The 20,175-nt window shown below is 39.7% G+C and overlaps 1 protein-coding gene across 5 annotated transcripts in view; it reads right to left on the bottom strand.

The window, feature by feature from the left end:
- Positions 1-20,175, bottom strand: part of LOC117300700 (insulin receptor substrate 1-like) — a 119,561-nt gene that overhangs the window by 55,350 nt on the left and 44,036 nt on the right. For all 5 annotated transcript variants that reach the window (XM_033784441.1, XM_033784444.1, XM_033784443.1 and 2 more), the window contains exons 5-6: positions 17,700-17,842; positions 16,592-16,822 (exon numbers count right to left, since the gene is read on the bottom strand). In XM_033784441.1, the coding sequence (XP_033640332.1) occupies positions 16,592-16,822; positions 17,700-17,842 (374 nt within the window). The remainder of the gene's footprint in view (positions 1-16,591; positions 16,823-17,699; positions 17,843-20,175) is intronic.

Raw genomic sequence — 20,175 nt, 5'->3', positions numbered from 1 at the left:
TTATCGAGTTATTAAAAAAATCATCATTTGCAACATAATAGCAGTATTTATTGGAGCTTAAAGGAACACGTTGCCTTTGATCGGTCGAGTTGGTCTTAAAAAAGCGTTTGAAACCGTTTGTTATAAAATGCATATGGTTGGAAAGATGTTGTGAAAGTAGAATACAATGATCCACACAAGTTTGCCTCGAAATTTCCTGGTTTCCCTTAAATGGCCGACCGTGTTTGTCGACGAGGTAAAAGGAAAACCATGCAATTTCGAGGCATGTTTGTGTGGATCATTGTATTCTACGTTTACAACATCTTTCTACCCATATGCATTTTATAACAAACGGTTACTGACGCTTTTCAAAGACCAACTCGACCGATCCAAGGCAACGTGTTCCTTTAACTTATTATTGATGTATGTTGTTGCTGATGTTTGTTGTTGAATAAATGGAGTAGCATAACCTCTACATCAAGAGGAAAGAACAATAAATAAATAAATCACCACAATTCAAACAAAGAAAACAATATCAGTCATCACCACAAAAGAAATAAAGGTCAGCAGCAGAAATTCTCTCAGGGTCAATTATGCCGACCGACAAAGTGTAAGACGGAAAAAAAAGAAGACTTAACTAGACCAGTAGAGCACCCTGATCATTTTATAAAATTATAACCCGGGCCATTTCCATTTCAATATTGGAACCCAATTCAATTGCTATTGACCTGTTCATTAAAAATACATATATACACTACATGTATAGCACAATTGAATTGTTATTGAGCGACGTAAGTGAGGAAAAAATCCCCAACAAGAGAGAGCAAAGGCAGTGCCTTTCGAATCTAACCGCACCTTTTAATAAATCAATTTGTCTAAAAGCCCTATTCTGGGACACCTTTTCTATTCTTCTGGAAACATAACTGAGTCATGTCTTGAAAAAAAAACCTAGTTTTAACCTTCTATTTCAGAGATTTCTTATAAATGTAGGTCTTCTTGAGGGGTAGGCCAAAGACTGGAAGAGAAAGTGGTTGAAACATTTTTATTTTTAAATTTTATTACTTTTCTAATTATTTGATGATTTAAATTCCTCAATTAATTTTTGTTTCTTGTTTTTTTTTAATCATAGTGTCTTTCACATCGTGCAGTTTGAGGGACGTTTTAGCAAATGCACAAATGAAAGAAGCATATTTGAAAAGGAACTGTCCCAAAACATTACAGCCAAGTATAAACTGGAAACTGTATTTAAAATCTTTTAGTCACTACGTAGGTGAAAACAATTCTCAGTACTTTTCCGAGCTCTGTGAACAAAATCACAGGCATATTACTCGGGTGGGATTCGAACCCACCACCTTTTGCAATTTGAGAGTCAGTGTCTTACCAACTAGACCATGGAGATTGCCCGATAGCTACAATCCCGGCCGAAATGCTTGGGCCACCCTTTCCTAACGTTGTATACAACGATTCCCTGTGCACTTCCCATTCACATGCAAAACATTTGTCCCCCGCCCCCCGCTCAATGTTGACTGTAACTCAGAACACAATCAGCAATTGGAACTGTAACTCAGAACACAACTCAGAACACAATCAGCAATTGGAACCAACATTGAAAGGGGGCAGGGGGGCCCAACGAGATATGGCCGGGATTGTAGAGTCAGTTCGAATCCTATATCCTAGGTGAAAATACATTCCAGATCAAGAATTTGGTTCAAAAAAGTTAGCGCGATATGTTTTTCTTCCTTTTTGCAGTAGGTAACGTCAATGTGGCGCCTCGTTGTTGAACACTTGTAGCTGAGCAAACAACCAAAACGCAATGTTCTCATGAATGAGTTAAAAGTAGAGAGTGGATAATTCAATTGCGATGACATTCATCAAATCAAATCATGGAACCTCTAAAGGCCATATCAGAGACGGGGAAATGTCACATTTTTTGATGGAGTAGTTTTGTTGTATTTGGTTTGCAGTAACACCATGAGCGTGTCTACTTGCCAGGTAGAGTTTGTTCTTTTTTAGAGAACTGTCTTGTTATATTATACACTACTAATAGGCTATCCTTCCACTGTTACCATGCTCCCCTGCCCAAAAGCGCCCCTCCCAACAAGACATTGTCAGTATTGTCTGACGTTTTTTAGCATGAAAACATACAAATAGTAGAACATAAAAGGAAAGCCCTACCTCCCCAATTTTATGTAGCGAGTGTCACGACCGGGATCCGAACCAACACCCTGCTGATCAAACACCAGCGCTTGAATCCAGTGCTCTTATGCTCGGCCATGACACTGCCATTAAAATGGATGCACACACAATGAACATTCATTGTTTGCAGAATAAGGCAAATAACAATTATTTGTTTTGTTGCTGGGTCCAAAGAGATATGGCCGGAATTTTCTGCGCAACTTGTTTGTTTCTCTTTTGCCAAATGATTGGTATTCATCACACAGGCATCTTATTAAACCAAGCAACCTTCTGAGAATACAAGCTACATCTAATGACATCTCCTCATTAGCAAGACCAAAATAAATAATAAATGTTTAAATGAGCTGTTTATCCAAACACAAAAATGCACCCTCGCCCCGAATCAATTAACAAATTTTCTTGAGGAGCACCCCAGACTTTTGAAAACCCCGAACTTTTGAAATTCCAAGTGGAAGCCTTTGATTATTTTCCTTTTTTTTGTTTGTCCTCAATCTCCATATAAGATATCTGGAATTGTGTTAGCATGAAAACATTTATTATATGTATTCTCCTGAAGAAAGAATACACTGTTCAAAATGTTAATACCACACACCGGCTCTTTTCAGAGCCAACACTCCCACAAAAGAGATATTATTACACATGGTTGTACCCGCAAATACAATTTATTTATAAATTCTTCCTTTAAAAGGGAGGCCTTCTTAATGTTTTAAAGCCGGCTCTAAAAGGCAGTGGACACTATTGGTAATTACTCAAAGTAATTATTAACATAAAACCTTTCTTGATTACGAGTAATGGGGAGAGGTTGATGGTATAAAACATTGTGAGAAACAGCTCCCTCAGAAGTGACGTAGTTTTCGAGAACAAAGTAATTTTCCACGAATTTGATTTCGAGACCTCATATTTAGAATTTGAGGTCTCAAAATCAACCATCTAAACGCACACAACTTCGTGTGACAAGGGTTGTTTTTCTTTCATTATTATCTCGCAACTTCGATGACCGATTGAGCTCAAATTTTCACAGGTTTGTTGTTTTATGCATGTTTAGAAACACCAACTGTGAAGACTAGTCTTTGACAATTACCAATAGTGTCTAGTGTCTTTAAAACATTAAGAATGTGAATACACAGTGAACATTCATTGCTTGTCGAGTAAGGCATATATAACAACAACAAAAATTTAAAAAAATTGTGCAGGGGTCCAATAAGATGGCCAAGATATGCATGGCTCTTTTTTTTCTTTTTCTTTTTTTTGCCAACCGATTGGATATTTGCCAACCGCTTGCCAACCAAGCAACCTTCTACGAATACAAGATAATGGCATCGTCTCATTAGCAAAGACAATTAATTATTTTTATTTTTTTCAATGAGCTGTTCCAACTCATCAGAACACATAGTGTTCTATAACATCCACACAGCATGCTCTGGACTATATGTCAGCATGTTTTCAAGTAACTCAATTATCGATAATCATCTTAAAGGAGCGAAAACTCCTCAGAGCTCCCTCCTGGTCGATGACAATTTCTATATCAAGGTAGAAACGTGATGACTGGAGGTCGAATACCTAGTTATTTTCCAGATCAGTTGGTAAATATATAACAATAGAGAAAACTTTCCTTGAAGCCCCCCAAAAAATAATTAAAAACGGTTTCAGTGGTTAGTAAAGGCACTGGACACTATTATTATTTACTCAAAAAATAGTGTCGGCATAAAAACTTACTTGGTAACGAGCAGTGGAGAGCTGTTTATAGCATAAAACATTGTGAGAAAGAAGTAATTTCTCAGTAAAATATTTGAATTGGTTTTGAGACCTTTCGGCTAAGGTCTTGAAATCAGGCATCTGAAAGCACACTTCTTTTGACAAGGGCGTTTTTTTTATCCATTATTATCTCGCAACTTCAACGTCCAATAGAGTTCAAATTTTCACAGGTTTGTTATTTTATGCCTACATGTATGTTGAGATCCACCAAGAACTTTGACAATTACAAAAGGTGTCTAGAGGTCTTTCAAAAAAAAAGTGACGACAACATTAAGGTATTCAGGGAACTTTATATCAAAGGAAAAAAGAAAAAAAGATTCAGGAAATTTGATTTCCCGTTTCCATGGAAAGGTAATGCAGGCTTGATACTTCACAGTGGCAAAAAAGGTGATTGCCTCCCTGCCCTCTGGTCATTGCCTTGGTACTATTGAAATGCTCAGACTGTAGGTGCCCTTTACCAAGGAGAAATGGCCTTGATGCCCTTTCCCTTTAAAAAAAAAAAAAAAAAGAAGCATACAGGACTTGTTGTGAAACTGCTGAGTTTTAATCCACACATGGATGAAAACAGGCGTCTGGAATGAGGATGTATAATCGTCATCATCAGTAGTGGCTCTCCTCTGACCTTAAAGGAACACGTTGCCTTGGATCGGACAAGTCGGTCTATAAAAAGCGTTTGAAACTGTTTGTAATAAAATGCTTATGGTTAAAAACATGTTTTAAAAGTAGAATATAATGATCCACACAAGTATCACTTGAAATTGCTCGGTTTTCCTTTTACGTCAGAAACTAACACAGTCGGCCATTTATGGGCGTAAAAAAATTTGACTCCCATAAAAAAAATGGCCGACCGTGTTAGTTGACGAGGTAAAAAGAAAACCACGCAATTTCAAGGCATATTTGTGTAGATCATATTCTACTTTTACAACATCTTTCTACCAATATGCATTTGATAAAAAACGCTTACGGAACGCTTTTCAAAGACCAACTTGACCGATCCAAGGCAACGTGTTCCTTTAAATGGTTTGGGTTGAGTGTTTAGTTTTGATGTAAATCTGTGATCTTAGCCAAGTTATGTTTCTCACCAAATCTGTAATGCACGTTGCCATATATTCAAGGTACATTCAAGCAGGAATGTGGTCGTCACAATAGATTTATGTGTACAGGTAAACAGTACATATGTGTTACATAAAAAATACCTTAAATCATCTCAGCGCCCTGGGGGGTATACAGCCTGTGCCGCCAAATAAGTGGCGTACTAAAGTAAGCTAACCACAAGAACCATCTCTGCCCTCACAGGTACCCATTTACCCCTGGGTGGAGAGAAGCAATTCTATGAAAAAGCGTCTTGCTCAGGGACAGTGTCATGACCGGGATGATACCCACACTCTTTTTTTTTTCATTTTGTTTTTTTATGCAAGTGGCCAGACACACCGTAAGGCCTGAGGGCCGCTTCAAGGTGTGGGCTGCAATGTTTTTTTTCCAGAGGCCGTTGCCACCTACTCCTCAAGGGCTGAAACAGGGTTACCCCTTTTACAGTCCATACGGCTGAACAGAAACACCAGAGCTCGAGTTCGACGCTCTTATCCGCTCTGCCACGTCACCCCATGAACTTAAGTTGGTACCGTGTTTTAGCAATCAGAATTGTCTTGGTTTGATGGTAATCTGGGCAGACTCTTGAGGATGGACCCGCATGTAGGTGTGGATAGAATTAAATAACAGGTGTCACAGAAGTGTTTTACGTTTACGTAAGTTGACGCAAGTTACACCTGCACCTACATGAGCGTATGTACATGTGCGTCATAACAGGCCTGATCCTTCACGGACATGACAGAGGCAAAGAAGGCGATTGCTTCGATGCCTCCTGGTCATTGCCTTGTAGCTGCCCTTGAAATGTTCCAGTAGTACAAATACCTCAATGAGAAAATGCATCGGTGCCCTTGCCCCTTCTCAAAAACAAAGCATACGTGCCTGTCATATGGTGAGGAGAGTTCAAGGGAGAGTACATACATTTGCTAATCACTCTGAAAAAGTTGAGGTACCTGTTTGTTTTACATCAAAGTGACCGTCATCTCCTACCTCCTTAGTCCTAGTCTGAGAACAAATTTGGTTCGTTAATGATCCATGTTACTTTTGATTGCCTCTGCTTTAGATAGAACTTTTTTCTTAGCAAGTTACATCCAGATCTATGTCTATCCCTAGGATTGTTGATGCTTGATTCAAACCCATTTCATTTTCTCTTTATCTTGTTTTCTTGCTCCATTGTTCCAGACCACACAGTCAAGAGCAACAGCACTTTCATCATTAACAATCAAATAAGAGAAAAATCATTCATAATTTCCTTGTCATCATGAAAGTATTTTAATTACTATAAACCTAAAATGAATAAATAAAAACAATCTGGAGAAATAGGACAAGCGATACTGTTCTCTACTACTGATTAGTAATTGGTTATAGAACATGTCAAAGCCAATTTACATGTATATAGTATTGACACGTACAGGTAGCCTGGCTCCCAAACAAACCAATAGTTGAATTTAACACAGGCCTGTATGCTTCATTTTTGAAAGGGCAAGGGCACCAAGGCATTTTCTCCTTGAAAAGGGCACCCTATGAGGAAATTGTAAATTTCTACTGGAGCAATTTAAGGGCACCAAGGCAATGACCAGGGGGCACGGAGGCAATCGCCTTCGTTGCCTCCGTGAAGTATCAGGCCTGTTAACACTATAACCGGCATGCAGTCCTGCTTTAAAAGGGTTTTTATACCTTAGATCAAGTTTGTTGCCATGACATAAATCGCTACTCATGGTGGATGAAGATGTAAATGTAGGAAATATATTTTACCTGTAGAAGTTCAAATATTTGAGAAAAACAAGTGAAAATCACAGTGCGATGTTTTCAGCAGAGTCGCGTAAATACCAGCACTGGTAAATACAATGTACATGTACCTGCATTAATAATGTTTGTCTCCTATTGACAAAAATTAGTTTTGTGACATTTTTACTTATTTCTCAAAAAAAAACTACAGCACCTTAACTAAGGTAAACTTTCTACCATCACTATCTTCAAACCGTGTAAGTTTAGTGTAAATCTGTGGACATTGTGTTTTGTGTCCTACAAAAAGTACACAAACCCTTTAGCTGTTCAGATCGGCTCTCGCCACATAAAATCTACCTCCATGGGAATGTCTACCCTGCTGATAATTAAGACAACCACAGTCCGCGTCCCCCTGGGGATGCGGCCCACAGTGGTATCCAGTAGATACTAACTTGCTTGTCTGGAAAACACTACTGATCAACCTCCTACCCGCCCTTCCCTCGAGAACACTACAGTATGTAAGGAAGGCACTCGAATCATAACAAAAAATCTCATCATTTCTCAAGACTTCTGCCCTTTATGCAAAGAACACAACATCATCACCCTTGGATTAGCCCCGTCAGAACATGAATGACAACTGACAACATAATTCTTTTAATATATGGCTTCTGACTGGAACCTTGCATGGAACTACAAACAAAAATCTCATAACTTCTGAAGTATTCTGCCCTTTATGCTAAGAACACATTAATCACCCAAGAATTAGCCCTGTTAAAACATGAATGCCGTAGACTGTCGACATTACTCTTTTCTTAGAACTAAAAACAAAACTCATAATTTCTGAAGTATTCTGCTCTTTATGCTAAGAACACAACATCATCACCCTATATGCACTAGGATTAGCCTGTTAGAACATGAATGACGTGGGCTGTCAACAAATTTATGTTTATACATGGCTTCTGACTGGCACCTCGGAACGAGTGCACTTACCAACAAAAAATCTCATCATTTCTGAAGTATTGTGCCCCTTACGCTAAGAACACAACATTATCACCCTAAGACGATTAGCCCGTTAAAACATGAATGACGTTCTGTCAACATAATTCTTTTTATATAGCTTCGGACTAGCACCCCGAACAAAGATATTGACAAAATAGGGTTGCGTCTACCAACATAGGGCTTAGACAACTTTAGTTGGTAGAGCGACGGCATGTCAATCCAGAGGTAGTGGGTTCAAATCCTGCTGTAGTAAATACTTCTTTGTTCAACCTCAAAGCTTGTTCTTTTCTCGCGAAACTGACTGGAAAAGTAAACACACGTCCGTAAATTTGATTGTCTTGTTTTCATGGTTTTTACAATGATAACAAGACATTGTAGGGGTTAGGAAATTACCTTCATATCGCTTTTTAGTGGGTTTTCTTTTAACTGTACGGATGTAAATGTTTATTAACCCTACAACTTTTTTGAAAGTTTTCAATGTTTCAATGTTTTTATCAAGCTTTTGGACAACCCTTGTTGGGATCTAATAAAGAGTAGTTGCATTGAAGTGGATTGGGTACAACGATGTGTAAATATCTTTTGGGAGGAGTGTTGGCTCTGAACAAAAGCCAGCACTGTCTCAACTATTTCAAACAATATCAAGCCTTGCTCTTAAGCTTTTTTGTAGCCGACCAGGCTAATAATAAACTCTGGGTTTAACTTGGCCCCATCAGGATGTTTCAGTTCTCTGATTTTAACATGTGTTGTCATAAATGTAATGTATACTTAAATAATAGGCAAATATGTAGATTGCACATTTTTTAGTAGCCAAGGGGCAAAAAGAGAGGTGGTGTATACTTGCTCGTAGGAGTTTTGACTAGAAGTAGTACGCCGGGCTAGTGTTAAGGGCGAGCCCTGAGTATATTTTTGCTTGTCTTCAGGAGACGAAACTGGGTTTGCATGCCACTGTAATGAACCCTGATGCTCTTCATCCTCAAAGTCAGATTCATAACCCACTCAATATTAAAAACACGTACTGTTTTGACGACCTGATGGACGTGACAGCCTTCAAACTCCAAATTAATCTATTAGTATCCAGGCCTGATTAATGCCGCAATTATACACGCCTGACTTCCAGCATGGATATTTTATACCCCATTGGCAGCGTCATGTCAACGATCAAGTATTATTAACTCAATCTCAGGTTTTCATTTAAGGGCCACAAGGGACTTATCCCATAGCACAGCTTAGGCTATGGCTGTGGGAACCTTCGGAGCCAACGCAATGTCTCCAACATGTCCAATGCAGGAGTTAGTAACGGCTGATGAAGATAAAGCCACAAGGCTTGTACATATGTACATGTTGCACATTTATGTAGTACATGGACATGATGCATTTACAGTTATGTACACTGCACTATTTGTGTTTCATTTAAAATATCTATTAGTGTATGGGAAGAATAAAAGAATTCAAATGACTAATTGAAAAAGAAAAAAATACAAATACAAATTCTTGTTCTAACCTGCCTCCCTGTTTACAGCTGGCCATTCTTGGAGATATCTCAGAGGAGTATGGCCTTGTAATACATCCGGGTAAGACAGAGTACCTCGTCGTCCAGAAGGTTTTAACAGATTCGACAATCACCTTTCGTGGAGCCATTATACCACGTGTCAGCAAGTTTCGCTATCTTGGCACAACAATAACTCAAAATCTCAATGACAGCGAAGAAGTCCGGATAAGAATAGGGATCGGAAAGGCAGTACTTCGGAAGTGCAAATACTTGGCATCTTCGCGTGTTTCCCTTGACACAAAGTTACAGCTAGTACAGTCTTTGGTTATTGCCAAAGTGCTGTATAACTCCACCACACTCACCTTCAAAGCAGCTGACCTAAAGCGCTTCGATGCTTTTGGCAGAATGATTTGGCGAACCCTGCTGGGCATAAAGTGGTCAGACTTCATCACAAATGAAAGGCTGGCTGAACTGATTGGTGGACGGTGGTGTCTCACGAGTGATGAGGTCTTAGAGCGGAAGGGGAAATGGTGCGCTCATGTGATGAGACAGGGAGGCCTACCCGGCGCAGCTATAGATGGTCTGCCTACAGGCACAATTTGAGGCAGAGGCCGCCCTAAGCTGCGCTGGATAGACAACGTCACAAAGTGGAGTGGAAGAAGCGTCAAAGAACTGAGACGAGAAGCGATTGAAAGACACCAGGTGATGGCGGCAACTCCAGGAGTGCGCCACCATTACAACCTGAGGACGAGGCGGCCACGGACGCAAGTCTATGCCGAATGATGATGATGATGATGATGATTTAAACAAAAATATTTTTGTTAAAAAGTTATGACAAAAAAATTATTTTGGGGGTTGAACAAAGAATTTACTAGAGTGGGATTCGAACCAACGACTTCCGGATTAACGTGCCGGCGCTCTACCAACTGAGCTATCTAGTCCTGTTGGCGCTGTCCCTATTTTGTCAATATCTTTGTTCCGGGGTGCCAGTCAGAAGCCATACAACTGTTAACTGCCGTGTAGCCAGGGATCACACCCAAATTGACCCAAAAAAATAACACAAAATTCCACAAAGTGTTTGTGTGTTTTAAAGAAGTTTTGGTTCTGATACATGTAGGTACAGGACCTGGTTGTGCAGACATGGTGCAACAATGGAGATTGATCTCTATTTTTATGTATACCCACTAGTGATCTGACAATACGATTTGATTTCTCAGAATGAAATGTTTACTGCAAGGTTGACAGACTTAAGATGGTGTTATGAAGACTGGGCTGTGCTATTTTGAGATTCACAATATACACAGGCTTGGGATTACATGCAGGCCACGGAGGTCATGACCTTCTTTGCTCCTGGTCTTGGCCTTGGTGTCCCTTCCAAAGTTTCCAATAGGAAGTGTGCCCTATGCAGAATGAAAATGGCCTTGCCATTCCTAATGTTCCAATAGGAAGTGTGCCCTATGCAGAATGAAAATGGCCTTGCCCTTTCAAAGGTGACAATCCAGGCTTGTATAACAGAATCAAATTGTAACTATTGAAAATACTCAAACAAAAACGCTGACTGATGTCACACAAAACAAAATGAAACTTAAAACCAAGGAATTTGTATAAACGCCGACAGCACCGAGGGGACATCCGAGCAAAATGCGACGAAATGAGATTCGACTTAAAAGTAGAAAGAAAAATCCTTTCGGAGGAGGAAAACAATCCAGTAACCCGGTCAGGTGAGGAGTGAAGCAAATCTATGATGACAGCTTGGTAACCCGAGCTAGGGGGAAATGAACAACCCGCATCCTGCATGTAAACATTTAGAAAGGAAACTTAGCCGATGATAGAAAAACATGCCATAAGTCATGACGGAGTGGGGAAGAAGGGGGTGGCCGTGGGATGAAAGGGGTTGGGATGGGGTTCAGGGATGGGGTTAGGTGGGGTGAGTTGATGTTGAGCAAACGGCAGCTCAGGCATGTCAGGCTGTATACTACCCTAATGAGTTGAGTAAGATTAAAGTAGCCAAGGACCATAGCCATGGCAAAAGTAGTTTGAGTTCAACACGGCCATGCATATAACTTTTTTTTTTTTTTTTTTTTTTATCAAACTAAAAAATGTAGAGGAAAAATGTTGGTCCCCCTATTAAACTACTGCCTGAAACTCTCATATTATTTGAACCAAGGCCAAAAAAGTTCTTGTGCACATAATGGCATCAGTACCACCAATAAAACGTTCAGTCGTTTAAAACTCAGAGCTGTTGAAATAATTTTGTATCCAATTTTGTATCTAAATGAGTAAAGAACACAACACACCCCAGGATAATTCCTTTCATCTCATGTTTGAAAAGAATGCCTAAACTGTTATAGTAGGTAACGAAGTAGCATTCCTAAGTTTCATCAATATGCTGTTTATCGCTCTCTTTTGTTTTCTTCTTCTTCGTCTTCTTTCAAACCCCCTGAGAATATATCGTAGACAAAGTATTATATTCCGCTGGTGTTTTCTTACCATCACGTCTAAAGCCTGTTTAAAATGCCACGGCGTATCACCCTCAGTACATCCCATTCCATAAGACAATTCCATCCTCCGGAATACAAGAGATCAAAGCCGAGCGTAGGAGTACTATAAATAGGCGATCCGATTTCCCTAGATATTTACTCATAATCTAGTCGGTTGTAAATTCCACCCTTTTCTCTTATTGTTTGCCTCCTCTTTCTTTAAAGTGAGGAGGAAGGGATGGCTCTGAATTCAAAGTGAGATATCAAATCTCCAAATTGGAAGGTTCTTTCTTGTTTACACTCTCTATTTCTCTGCAGCTCTCTTTTGAAAAAGGAATAATTGAAAATACTTTGGCTACTATTTGCAGTGAAATTTAGCTAGGGTGCAAATCTTTTCATCCGTCACACCGTCAAAAAATATTTTTGAGTATTACAAATCCTAGGAGCATAAAGAGCCTCTACTTTCCACAAAAAAAACTCTTGAATATCTGAAAAACACCGAAGTAGATTGAGGTTCAAACTGTATTAGATACTGTCAATCAGACAATGTTGATACAATCTTAAAGGAACCATTGCCTTGGATCGGACGAGTTGGTCTTTGAAAAGCGTTTGAAACCGTTTGCACATGGTTTTAAAAGTAGAATAAAATTATCCACACAAGTATCACGAAATTGCAAGGTTTTCCTTTTACGTCGTGAACTACACTAACACGGTCGGCCATTTTATGGAGTCAAAATTTTAACTCCACAAAATGGCCTTACGTGTTTCTTCGCGACAAAAAAAGAAAACCGTACAATTTCGAGGCATGTTTGTGTGGATCATTGTATTCTATTTGTCCACAATTAACACCTCTATTAAAGACAAAAAGATATGTACATAACCTAGATGTACGTGTACCACTTGGTGACACACTGAGCAAGTGAGTGCCTCATGATTTTCTCAAGCTTACTCCCTTGAGTTAAATAAAGCAATTAAGTAAATGCATTTGAAGGGCCGAGGTTTCAAAAGTGTCAATATGGTGATAGATTTAACGCCATACACAAACAGCAATATCATTACCAACATGGAGAATATCAGGCTTTTCAGACCAATTTCCAGAGCTTTACAATGAGTTAAATACATGTATGTTGACCAAGGACAATAGATATCAGGGCCCAATTTCATGGCTCTGCTTACAGTAAGCACAGAGTCGGCGCTTACGGAAGCAGGGAATTCTGTGCAAGCAGATTTCACGGGTTAGCGGCAAATTTCGGCTTCTGCGCAAGCGTACTTCACTGTCAAAGACCAGTTTTCTCACTTGTTGTATCTCAACTAGGCATAAAATAATAAACTTGTGAAAATTTGCGAGAGAATAATGAAAGAAAAAACACATGTGTCGCAGAAGCTCTGGCTTTCAGATGTCTTTAATTTGAGACCTCAGCTTACATGTACCTGTAGGTCTCTAATTCAGTTCAAAATATTCTAGTGAGAAATTACATTTTTTCCCAAAATTTTGTAACTTCAGAGGAAGCCACAATACCTGCTGAGACTTTCTTGAAACTGGAGCTCTTGAATCAACTTCGCAAACTAGCCAAGGGACTGATCCCCAAACAAACCATCAGTGCCAAGTGGGTGTTTCCCGCTCATTTGAACAGAAACCTGACTCTGGAGTGAAATTAATTGAACAAATATCTTCAGAGGGAGCTTTGCAAAAACACTGTTCTGAAAACAAGACAGTCCGTTCAGAAACAGCACAAGCTCACGGGACATGAAGTGAAAAAGACGTCCAAACTGGAACGCAATTGATGTGTACTTTGAGTCATTGTTTGATTGTTCACTTTCCCCCAGTCAGCACATTCATCTCAACATTCCTGCACTTTGTAGGATTGCAATTGAGCAAACAACGTATAGACCGTATTGAATATGACGTCACGCGGCTCAAATATCTGACCTACAAGATGGCGTCTGTGCGTATGCCTGCGTGTGTGCGTGTATGTGCCATAGAAATGAAACCGGGAATGTTGCGTGCTGCGTGCTGCGTGCTTCGATGATGTACGCGTTTGGACGCGCAAACGGTTTGCCCTACGAGATGGCGACTTTTCAAAGCAAAAAGGGGTAATTCAATACGGTCTATAGGCTTACCTCGAGAAAGCTTAATGGTAAAGGACATTTGGCATTGAACTTTTACTCGAAGAGTTGAGCTTGAAAAACGTTTAAAGTTTATCAATTGAGGATGTCAACTTCAAGGTGAGGTCTACACTTAACCGATTTTGGGCTATCGACCTAAATCAAATGCCACAAGGGCCACGTTGCAACCTACTCCTGGAAAAGCAAATGGATTACCCTATACACAGTCCTTTATGACGTAGTCATGAGTACATACATGTATATCAGCCATCGACTCCACTCCTCGTCAGACTTGGCCAAGCTCTCCATTCCTAGACCCAAAAGGAAAGCTGCAACGCGCTTGTCTGAGAGAAGCTCCGTCAGTGGCTGTGTTTAAACGACTCCTCGAGACACTTTTGTTCCGACAACCATCCTAATTTGCTACTCTTTTTTGAATATCTTTTGGCTTGTGGTTGGTCCTTGTTTGTTTTGCTTTTGTTCTTGTGTTGCCCTCCCTTTGTTAGGGGCTCTGTTCTTTGTAATAAATGCTTTGTATTATCATCCACTAAGAGCCTGGCTGTTACAGCAGAATGTACTACTTTTAGGCCTGTATGCTTCGTTTTGGATAGGGCAAGGGCACAAAGAAGTTGTCTACTTGGTCAAGGGCACCCTATGAAAATTGTTTAATATTCTAATGGAACATTTCAAGGGCACCAAGGCAATGACCAGGGGGCATGGAGTCAATTGCCCCTGCATGAAGCAATTATGGTCAAGTGCCTTGCTCAAGAGCACAAGTGTCATGACCGGGATTCAAACCCACACTCTGCTGCTGACAACACCAGAGCTTGGATCAGGTGAACTAGACTGCTTGTCTACAACACGCCAAATAGGTTAGGCCTACTTGTGCGTTACAAATATAAGAAGCCACTAGTATTAGTAACGAAGTGGTAGCAGTTAATAGTGTTAACATGATTAGAGCACACATAAACACAAAATTACAAATTACAAACATGGGTAACCATATATGCCATTTACAAAGTGTGGACCTGAGAAGAAAAGTGGTCCATAAAAGGCAGCGTTTTGAAACACTGTGCGGACGTTCACACATCCACACAGGGTTTTTACCCGAAGAATAGAATTATCTAGGATTTGAGGCATTGCATGGTGAGGTATCAATGTATATTTGGTTTGCGATAACACCTTGTGTGTATCTACTTGCCAGGTAGAGTTTGTTCTTAGAGAACTGTCTTGCTTTATTCTACTAATGCGGAGTAGATGCTCGGGGGTTCGGGAGACTTCTCAGTTCTGAAAAGATCTGTCCTGCTTTTTTAACAATGGCCCGGGCGGATGGTATAAAAAATAGGCTGGGACTACTACTTTAGCTTATAGGATAGTGATTAACTGTACTACCGCGGAGTCAGTTCTTAAAGGTATTTTTGTCAGTTCTTAAAGGTGTTTCTGTATAAAACTATTTCCACTATTTTTGACTCAAGGTATAATATCTTTTTTTCTTTCTCGAAGGCTAAAATAATCGTGTTTAGGTTTTTTTTTATCAAAACTCATGATGGAACTCAACATGCTGGCTGCTTAACTGAAATAATACTTTGCAAATCATTCCTGCCGTTTTAATTTCCCCAGTGTGGGATAATAAAAGTTCTTATCTTATCTTATTAACCTGAGAGTCTGATACACAGACCTATTTGTGTAAACAGTGATATTACCTTGTAGTTGGCCAGAGTGGAACACAAAATCATGTTAAATGGACTGACGTTTCAACACTAAGTAGAGTCTTTCTCGAAGGCTAAAATAATCGTGTTTAGGTTTATTTATCAAAATGATGGAACTCAACATGCTGGCTGCTTAACTGAAATAATACTTTGCAAATCATTCCTGTCGTAAACCTAAACCCATCACAAACACACTATGGCTTTTGAATAACCCTCAACCAAGGCGCATCATTGAACAAAAATAAACAATTTATTAACACCACACAGAAACGGAAGACTAAAAGACAAGGCCCTGGATTCTAATCAAACTGGCCACTTTGTTGGGGAAACAAAATCAATCAAATGGAGGTCTTGTTGTAAGCTTTTAAAAGCCAGTGTGTTAGAGCGTCAGCACTGGGCCTGGGGTGGGGGTCATGCAACATGCTTGGCACCTGCCAATATCAACATGCCTCCGAAACATGCAAATGCCTCTATGAAGCTAAAACAATGCGTGAGATCTTAAAGGCACTGGACACTATTGGTGATTACTCAAAATAATGTTTTGCATAAAAACTTATTTGTTAACGAGCATATATGAAATGTATCTCAAGTGTTGTGATCAATAATTAAATCAAATTGTATCTAAATACCAACACAGATGAACTTTCACACGATCATATAGCTGTTTTTCCACTAAAATATTTGAATTTGATTTTGCCACCTCAGAATTAGATTTTGAGGTCCCGAAATAAAGCATCGGAAAGTACACAACTTCGTGTGACAAGGGCGTTTTTTTCTTCCATTTTTATATCGCAACTTTGACGACCAATTGAGTTCAAATTTTCACAGGTTTGCTATTTTGTGCATATCTTGAGATACACCAAGTGAAAAGACTGTTCATTGCCAATTACCAATAGTGTCCACTGACTTTACAGCAAAGTGCCACTTGTTTTTTATTGATATGTATGCCTATATGTGTTTGTTTTATTTTTGTATAAGACTATTTCCACTATTTTTGACTCAAGATACAATATCAAACCTCTACTGGACCAAAGACTACACCCTGGGGAACTATATTAAATCATTACCTTGTTGGACTGGGCTCTTCCTGTAGACTCTCCTCACTCCCACTTCCTAGTCTAGAACGGTTCGTTCTCGGTCGGTTTTGTGCCGGCATACTCTCGCAGCGGGTGCGCCATGATGGACCCAGGGTGGATACTTGACGACGGGATGAGTTGGGTTTCATCTCTGAGGTGTTCCCGCTGCTCTGACTGCGAGGGCGCATCTCTTCCTCTTGCTGGCTGATTGAGCGCATTGCACTGAACAAACAATCCATCAATGCAAGTTTGAATGTACAAAAACCATCGGACATGATACCTCAAATATTTCAATAAATATTTTAAATATATTGTACATAATATATTTACTAGATGTGGAATATTGCATTGGGATAAAGAATATTGATTTGGTTTTACCCTTGTACTGTATATTTAACACTGTAAACTCAGTACTTTCCCCGAGTTCTGTTCTAGCTGCCTCTACATGTAGCTACTGGGCAATCTCAGTGGTCTAGTTGGTAAGACACTGCTCTAGAATTGCAAGGGTAGTGGGTTCAAATCCGACCTTAGTAAGTTATTATGTCTGTGATTTTTTTTCACAGAGCTCGAAAATTAAGAAGTTATACAGTGCAAACATAGGTGTAAGGGTAAAACTAAAATAATAGTATTGTACAATACCCTGTGGAACTTCATTGAGGGCCATGAGCTTAATGTATGAAACTGAGATTTGAATCACAAGGCTGGACTTTAACCTGTTAACTTAAATTATGAGAGGAGATTCACTTACAACTCTGTGGAAAAATAGATAGGGCTAAGTACAGCACCGTGTGGAACCACACCGAGGTCCATATGAGAACAGTGAGTGAAAGTGGGGCCAAAATCACAAGGCTGGACATAAACTTCATTTATAAGAGGATGTTCACTTACAACTATTTGAATAAACAGATAGAGCCAAGTATAATACCATGCAGAACTTCATCTAGGGCCATGAGCTACACATGTATGAAATTGGGACCCAAATCACAAACCTGTGTGTAAAACTCTGTAGAAAAAAAGGGCCAAGTACCCTACCATGTGGAACCTCACCAGGGCCATGAGCTCAATGAAATTGGGGCCTGGTTCACAACCCTAGACTTACTTCAATGATGCTTCATGAATATTCTGTGCGATCACTGTATCCTCCACCTGCATCCAGATCTCCCCTGCCCCTGTCATCGACTGTCTCCCGACCTCCATGAAGAAAAAGCAGTCCGAATGTCCACACCTCCTTATGGCTGAAAGCTGCAAGATAAGGGTTTAAAATGGTTATGGCATCTTAAAGGCACTGGACACTATTGGTAATTCCTCAAGATAATTATTATAATCAAATCTTTCTTGATTACGAGTAATGGGGAGAGGTTGATAGTATCAACCATTGTGAGAAACAGCTCCCACTGAAGTGACGTAGTTTTCAAGAAAGAAGTGATTTTCCACGAATTAGAATTTGAGGTCTCGAAATCAAGCATCTGAAAGCATACAACTTCGTGTGATCAGGGTGCGATAAGGGTATTTTTTTCTTTCATTAATATCTTGCAACTTCGATGATCGATTGAGCTCAAATTTTCACAGGTTTGTTGTTACATGTTTTATGCATAAAGTATGTTGAGATACACCAAGTGAGAAGACTGGTCTTTGACAATGGACCCTTCCCATGAAATATTCTAATTATGTTCACGCATTTGTACAGATCCTATTGGTTGGCAAACGCCATAGAGTTGTGCATTAAGCAGACGTGCAATCGCGTCCTCACGCAGCCGTTAGCCGTGTTCAAAACAGCGCGATGTTCCCTCATTTTGCCAACCAAAATGTTAGTGCGCACGCGCTATGTGCAGTTAACATAAGTCATGGGAAGGGTCTATTACCAAAGGTGTCCAGTGTCTTTAAATACAATATTTCCTTACAATCCAAATGAAATCCAATCTTTGGATCGGAGAATATCAAATGGTCCTCATTGGGATTTGAACCAAGGACCCCTAACACTCTTAATTGGCAGTTGCATCTGCCATGTCTGCCACATCCGTGAAGTATTACAGTATTTTGTATTTCCAGTAGTTTATTTATGGTTGTGTGTTATTAATTTGTTCTGTATTGCATGTATTCAAAATGACTTTCCTCCACGGTAGGACCAATAAATCTGAACTGAATTGAATTGAACACATTAATTTAGAATGAGGATGGCGGAGAAAAAAGGGGTTTGTGACCTACGCGCCTAATTGCACAGCCTACAGTAAACATCCACACCCAAAAGACACATTGTAGCAATGAGGTTTCCAAAAGTGTTTCCAATCAACAATCCAAAAGAGAAAAATTGAGAGGCATCGAGGCAAAACGGGCAGGGGGCAGTTGCATCTGTCACTAGGCAAGCCCTACCTACATGTATAGAATGAAATTAGGACGACTGAAAACATACATGCTTAATTAGAAAGTGTTTCCAATGAGCAATCCCAAAGAGAGAAATCGAGAGGCATCAAGGCGGCATGGGCATGAGGGCAGTTGCAAGTATTAGGCCTGCCCCATAGAATGAAATTTTAGGATGGCTACTCAGACAGTAATACCAGCCTAACTTGCACAGCATGCAGTAAATATCTACATCCCCTAAAACATTCTAGCAATGACGGTTCCAAAAGTGTTTCCAATCAACAATCCCAAATAGGCAAATCAAGAGGCACCAAGACAACATGGACATGAGGGCAGATGGGCACGTCTGTCACCTATGTGATGTATTATGCCAGCCCTACAGCAGAAAAAGAGGGGTTTGTGACCTAATACATGCCTTACTTGCACAGCCTACATAAACATCTGTAACCAAAAGAAACATTGTCGCAATGAGGTTCCCAAAGTATTTTCAATCAGCATTCTCAAGAGAGATTAAATGTAAATGTTTTTCCTCCTACATTTATGTCCAAGCATGTTCTTCAAACATCCTGGCCTGAAGAACAAATATCCTCAACGAGATTGGATGAGTGTGATACTCGTCACTGAAATCACTTCCTGAGTTCTGGAGAAGTTCAGAGCCCAGGGGAACTCTATGTCTTCAAGGACTGTACGTGTTCTTTTTCTTCTTGTTTTAGAATGCTAAGATGGTGATAGAGGGTGTAACTCTTTGAACTGCCGACCCTGCAAGCCTTACCTCCAACTGACTCTTGAAATTTTACTTTACCCCCCCCCCCCCCCTGCAAAAAGTAGAGTCATGAAATTGGGCCCTGGTTTCTTTTGGTTTAAGTTATCTTATTTGTTTATCAATTGTGTTAATATCCTCATTTATAGATTAAAACAATCTTCCAGTTCTAACATACCGAATGAACACTTTGCCTTTTTGCAATTCATTTTTTTCTTACGATAGCTTCATGTTTCACCCGAAAGAAAACCAGCCTTCCTTGAACCTACAGTATCCACGATATGAATACCTTCATGTACTCACCGTGCATGAAGATGATTGTATTATAATTATAACCTATAGATGTTTCAGCTTCACTAGTCAGCAAGTTTCTTGTTTGAAAAGAAAAATCACAGAGCAATGTTTTCATGAGAGTTTCAATCCATCTGACCTTCTAAACGAATTTTGCGACAATAGT

Source organism: Asterias rubens, chromosome 16 (genome assembly GCF_902459465.1).
Source record: "Asterias rubens chromosome 16, eAstRub1.3, whole genome shotgun sequence".
Taxonomy (NCBI): Eukaryota; Metazoa; Echinodermata; class Asteroidea; order Forcipulatida; family Asteriidae; genus Asterias; species Asterias rubens.
This window is presented reverse-complemented; position numbering and strand designations above follow the sequence as displayed.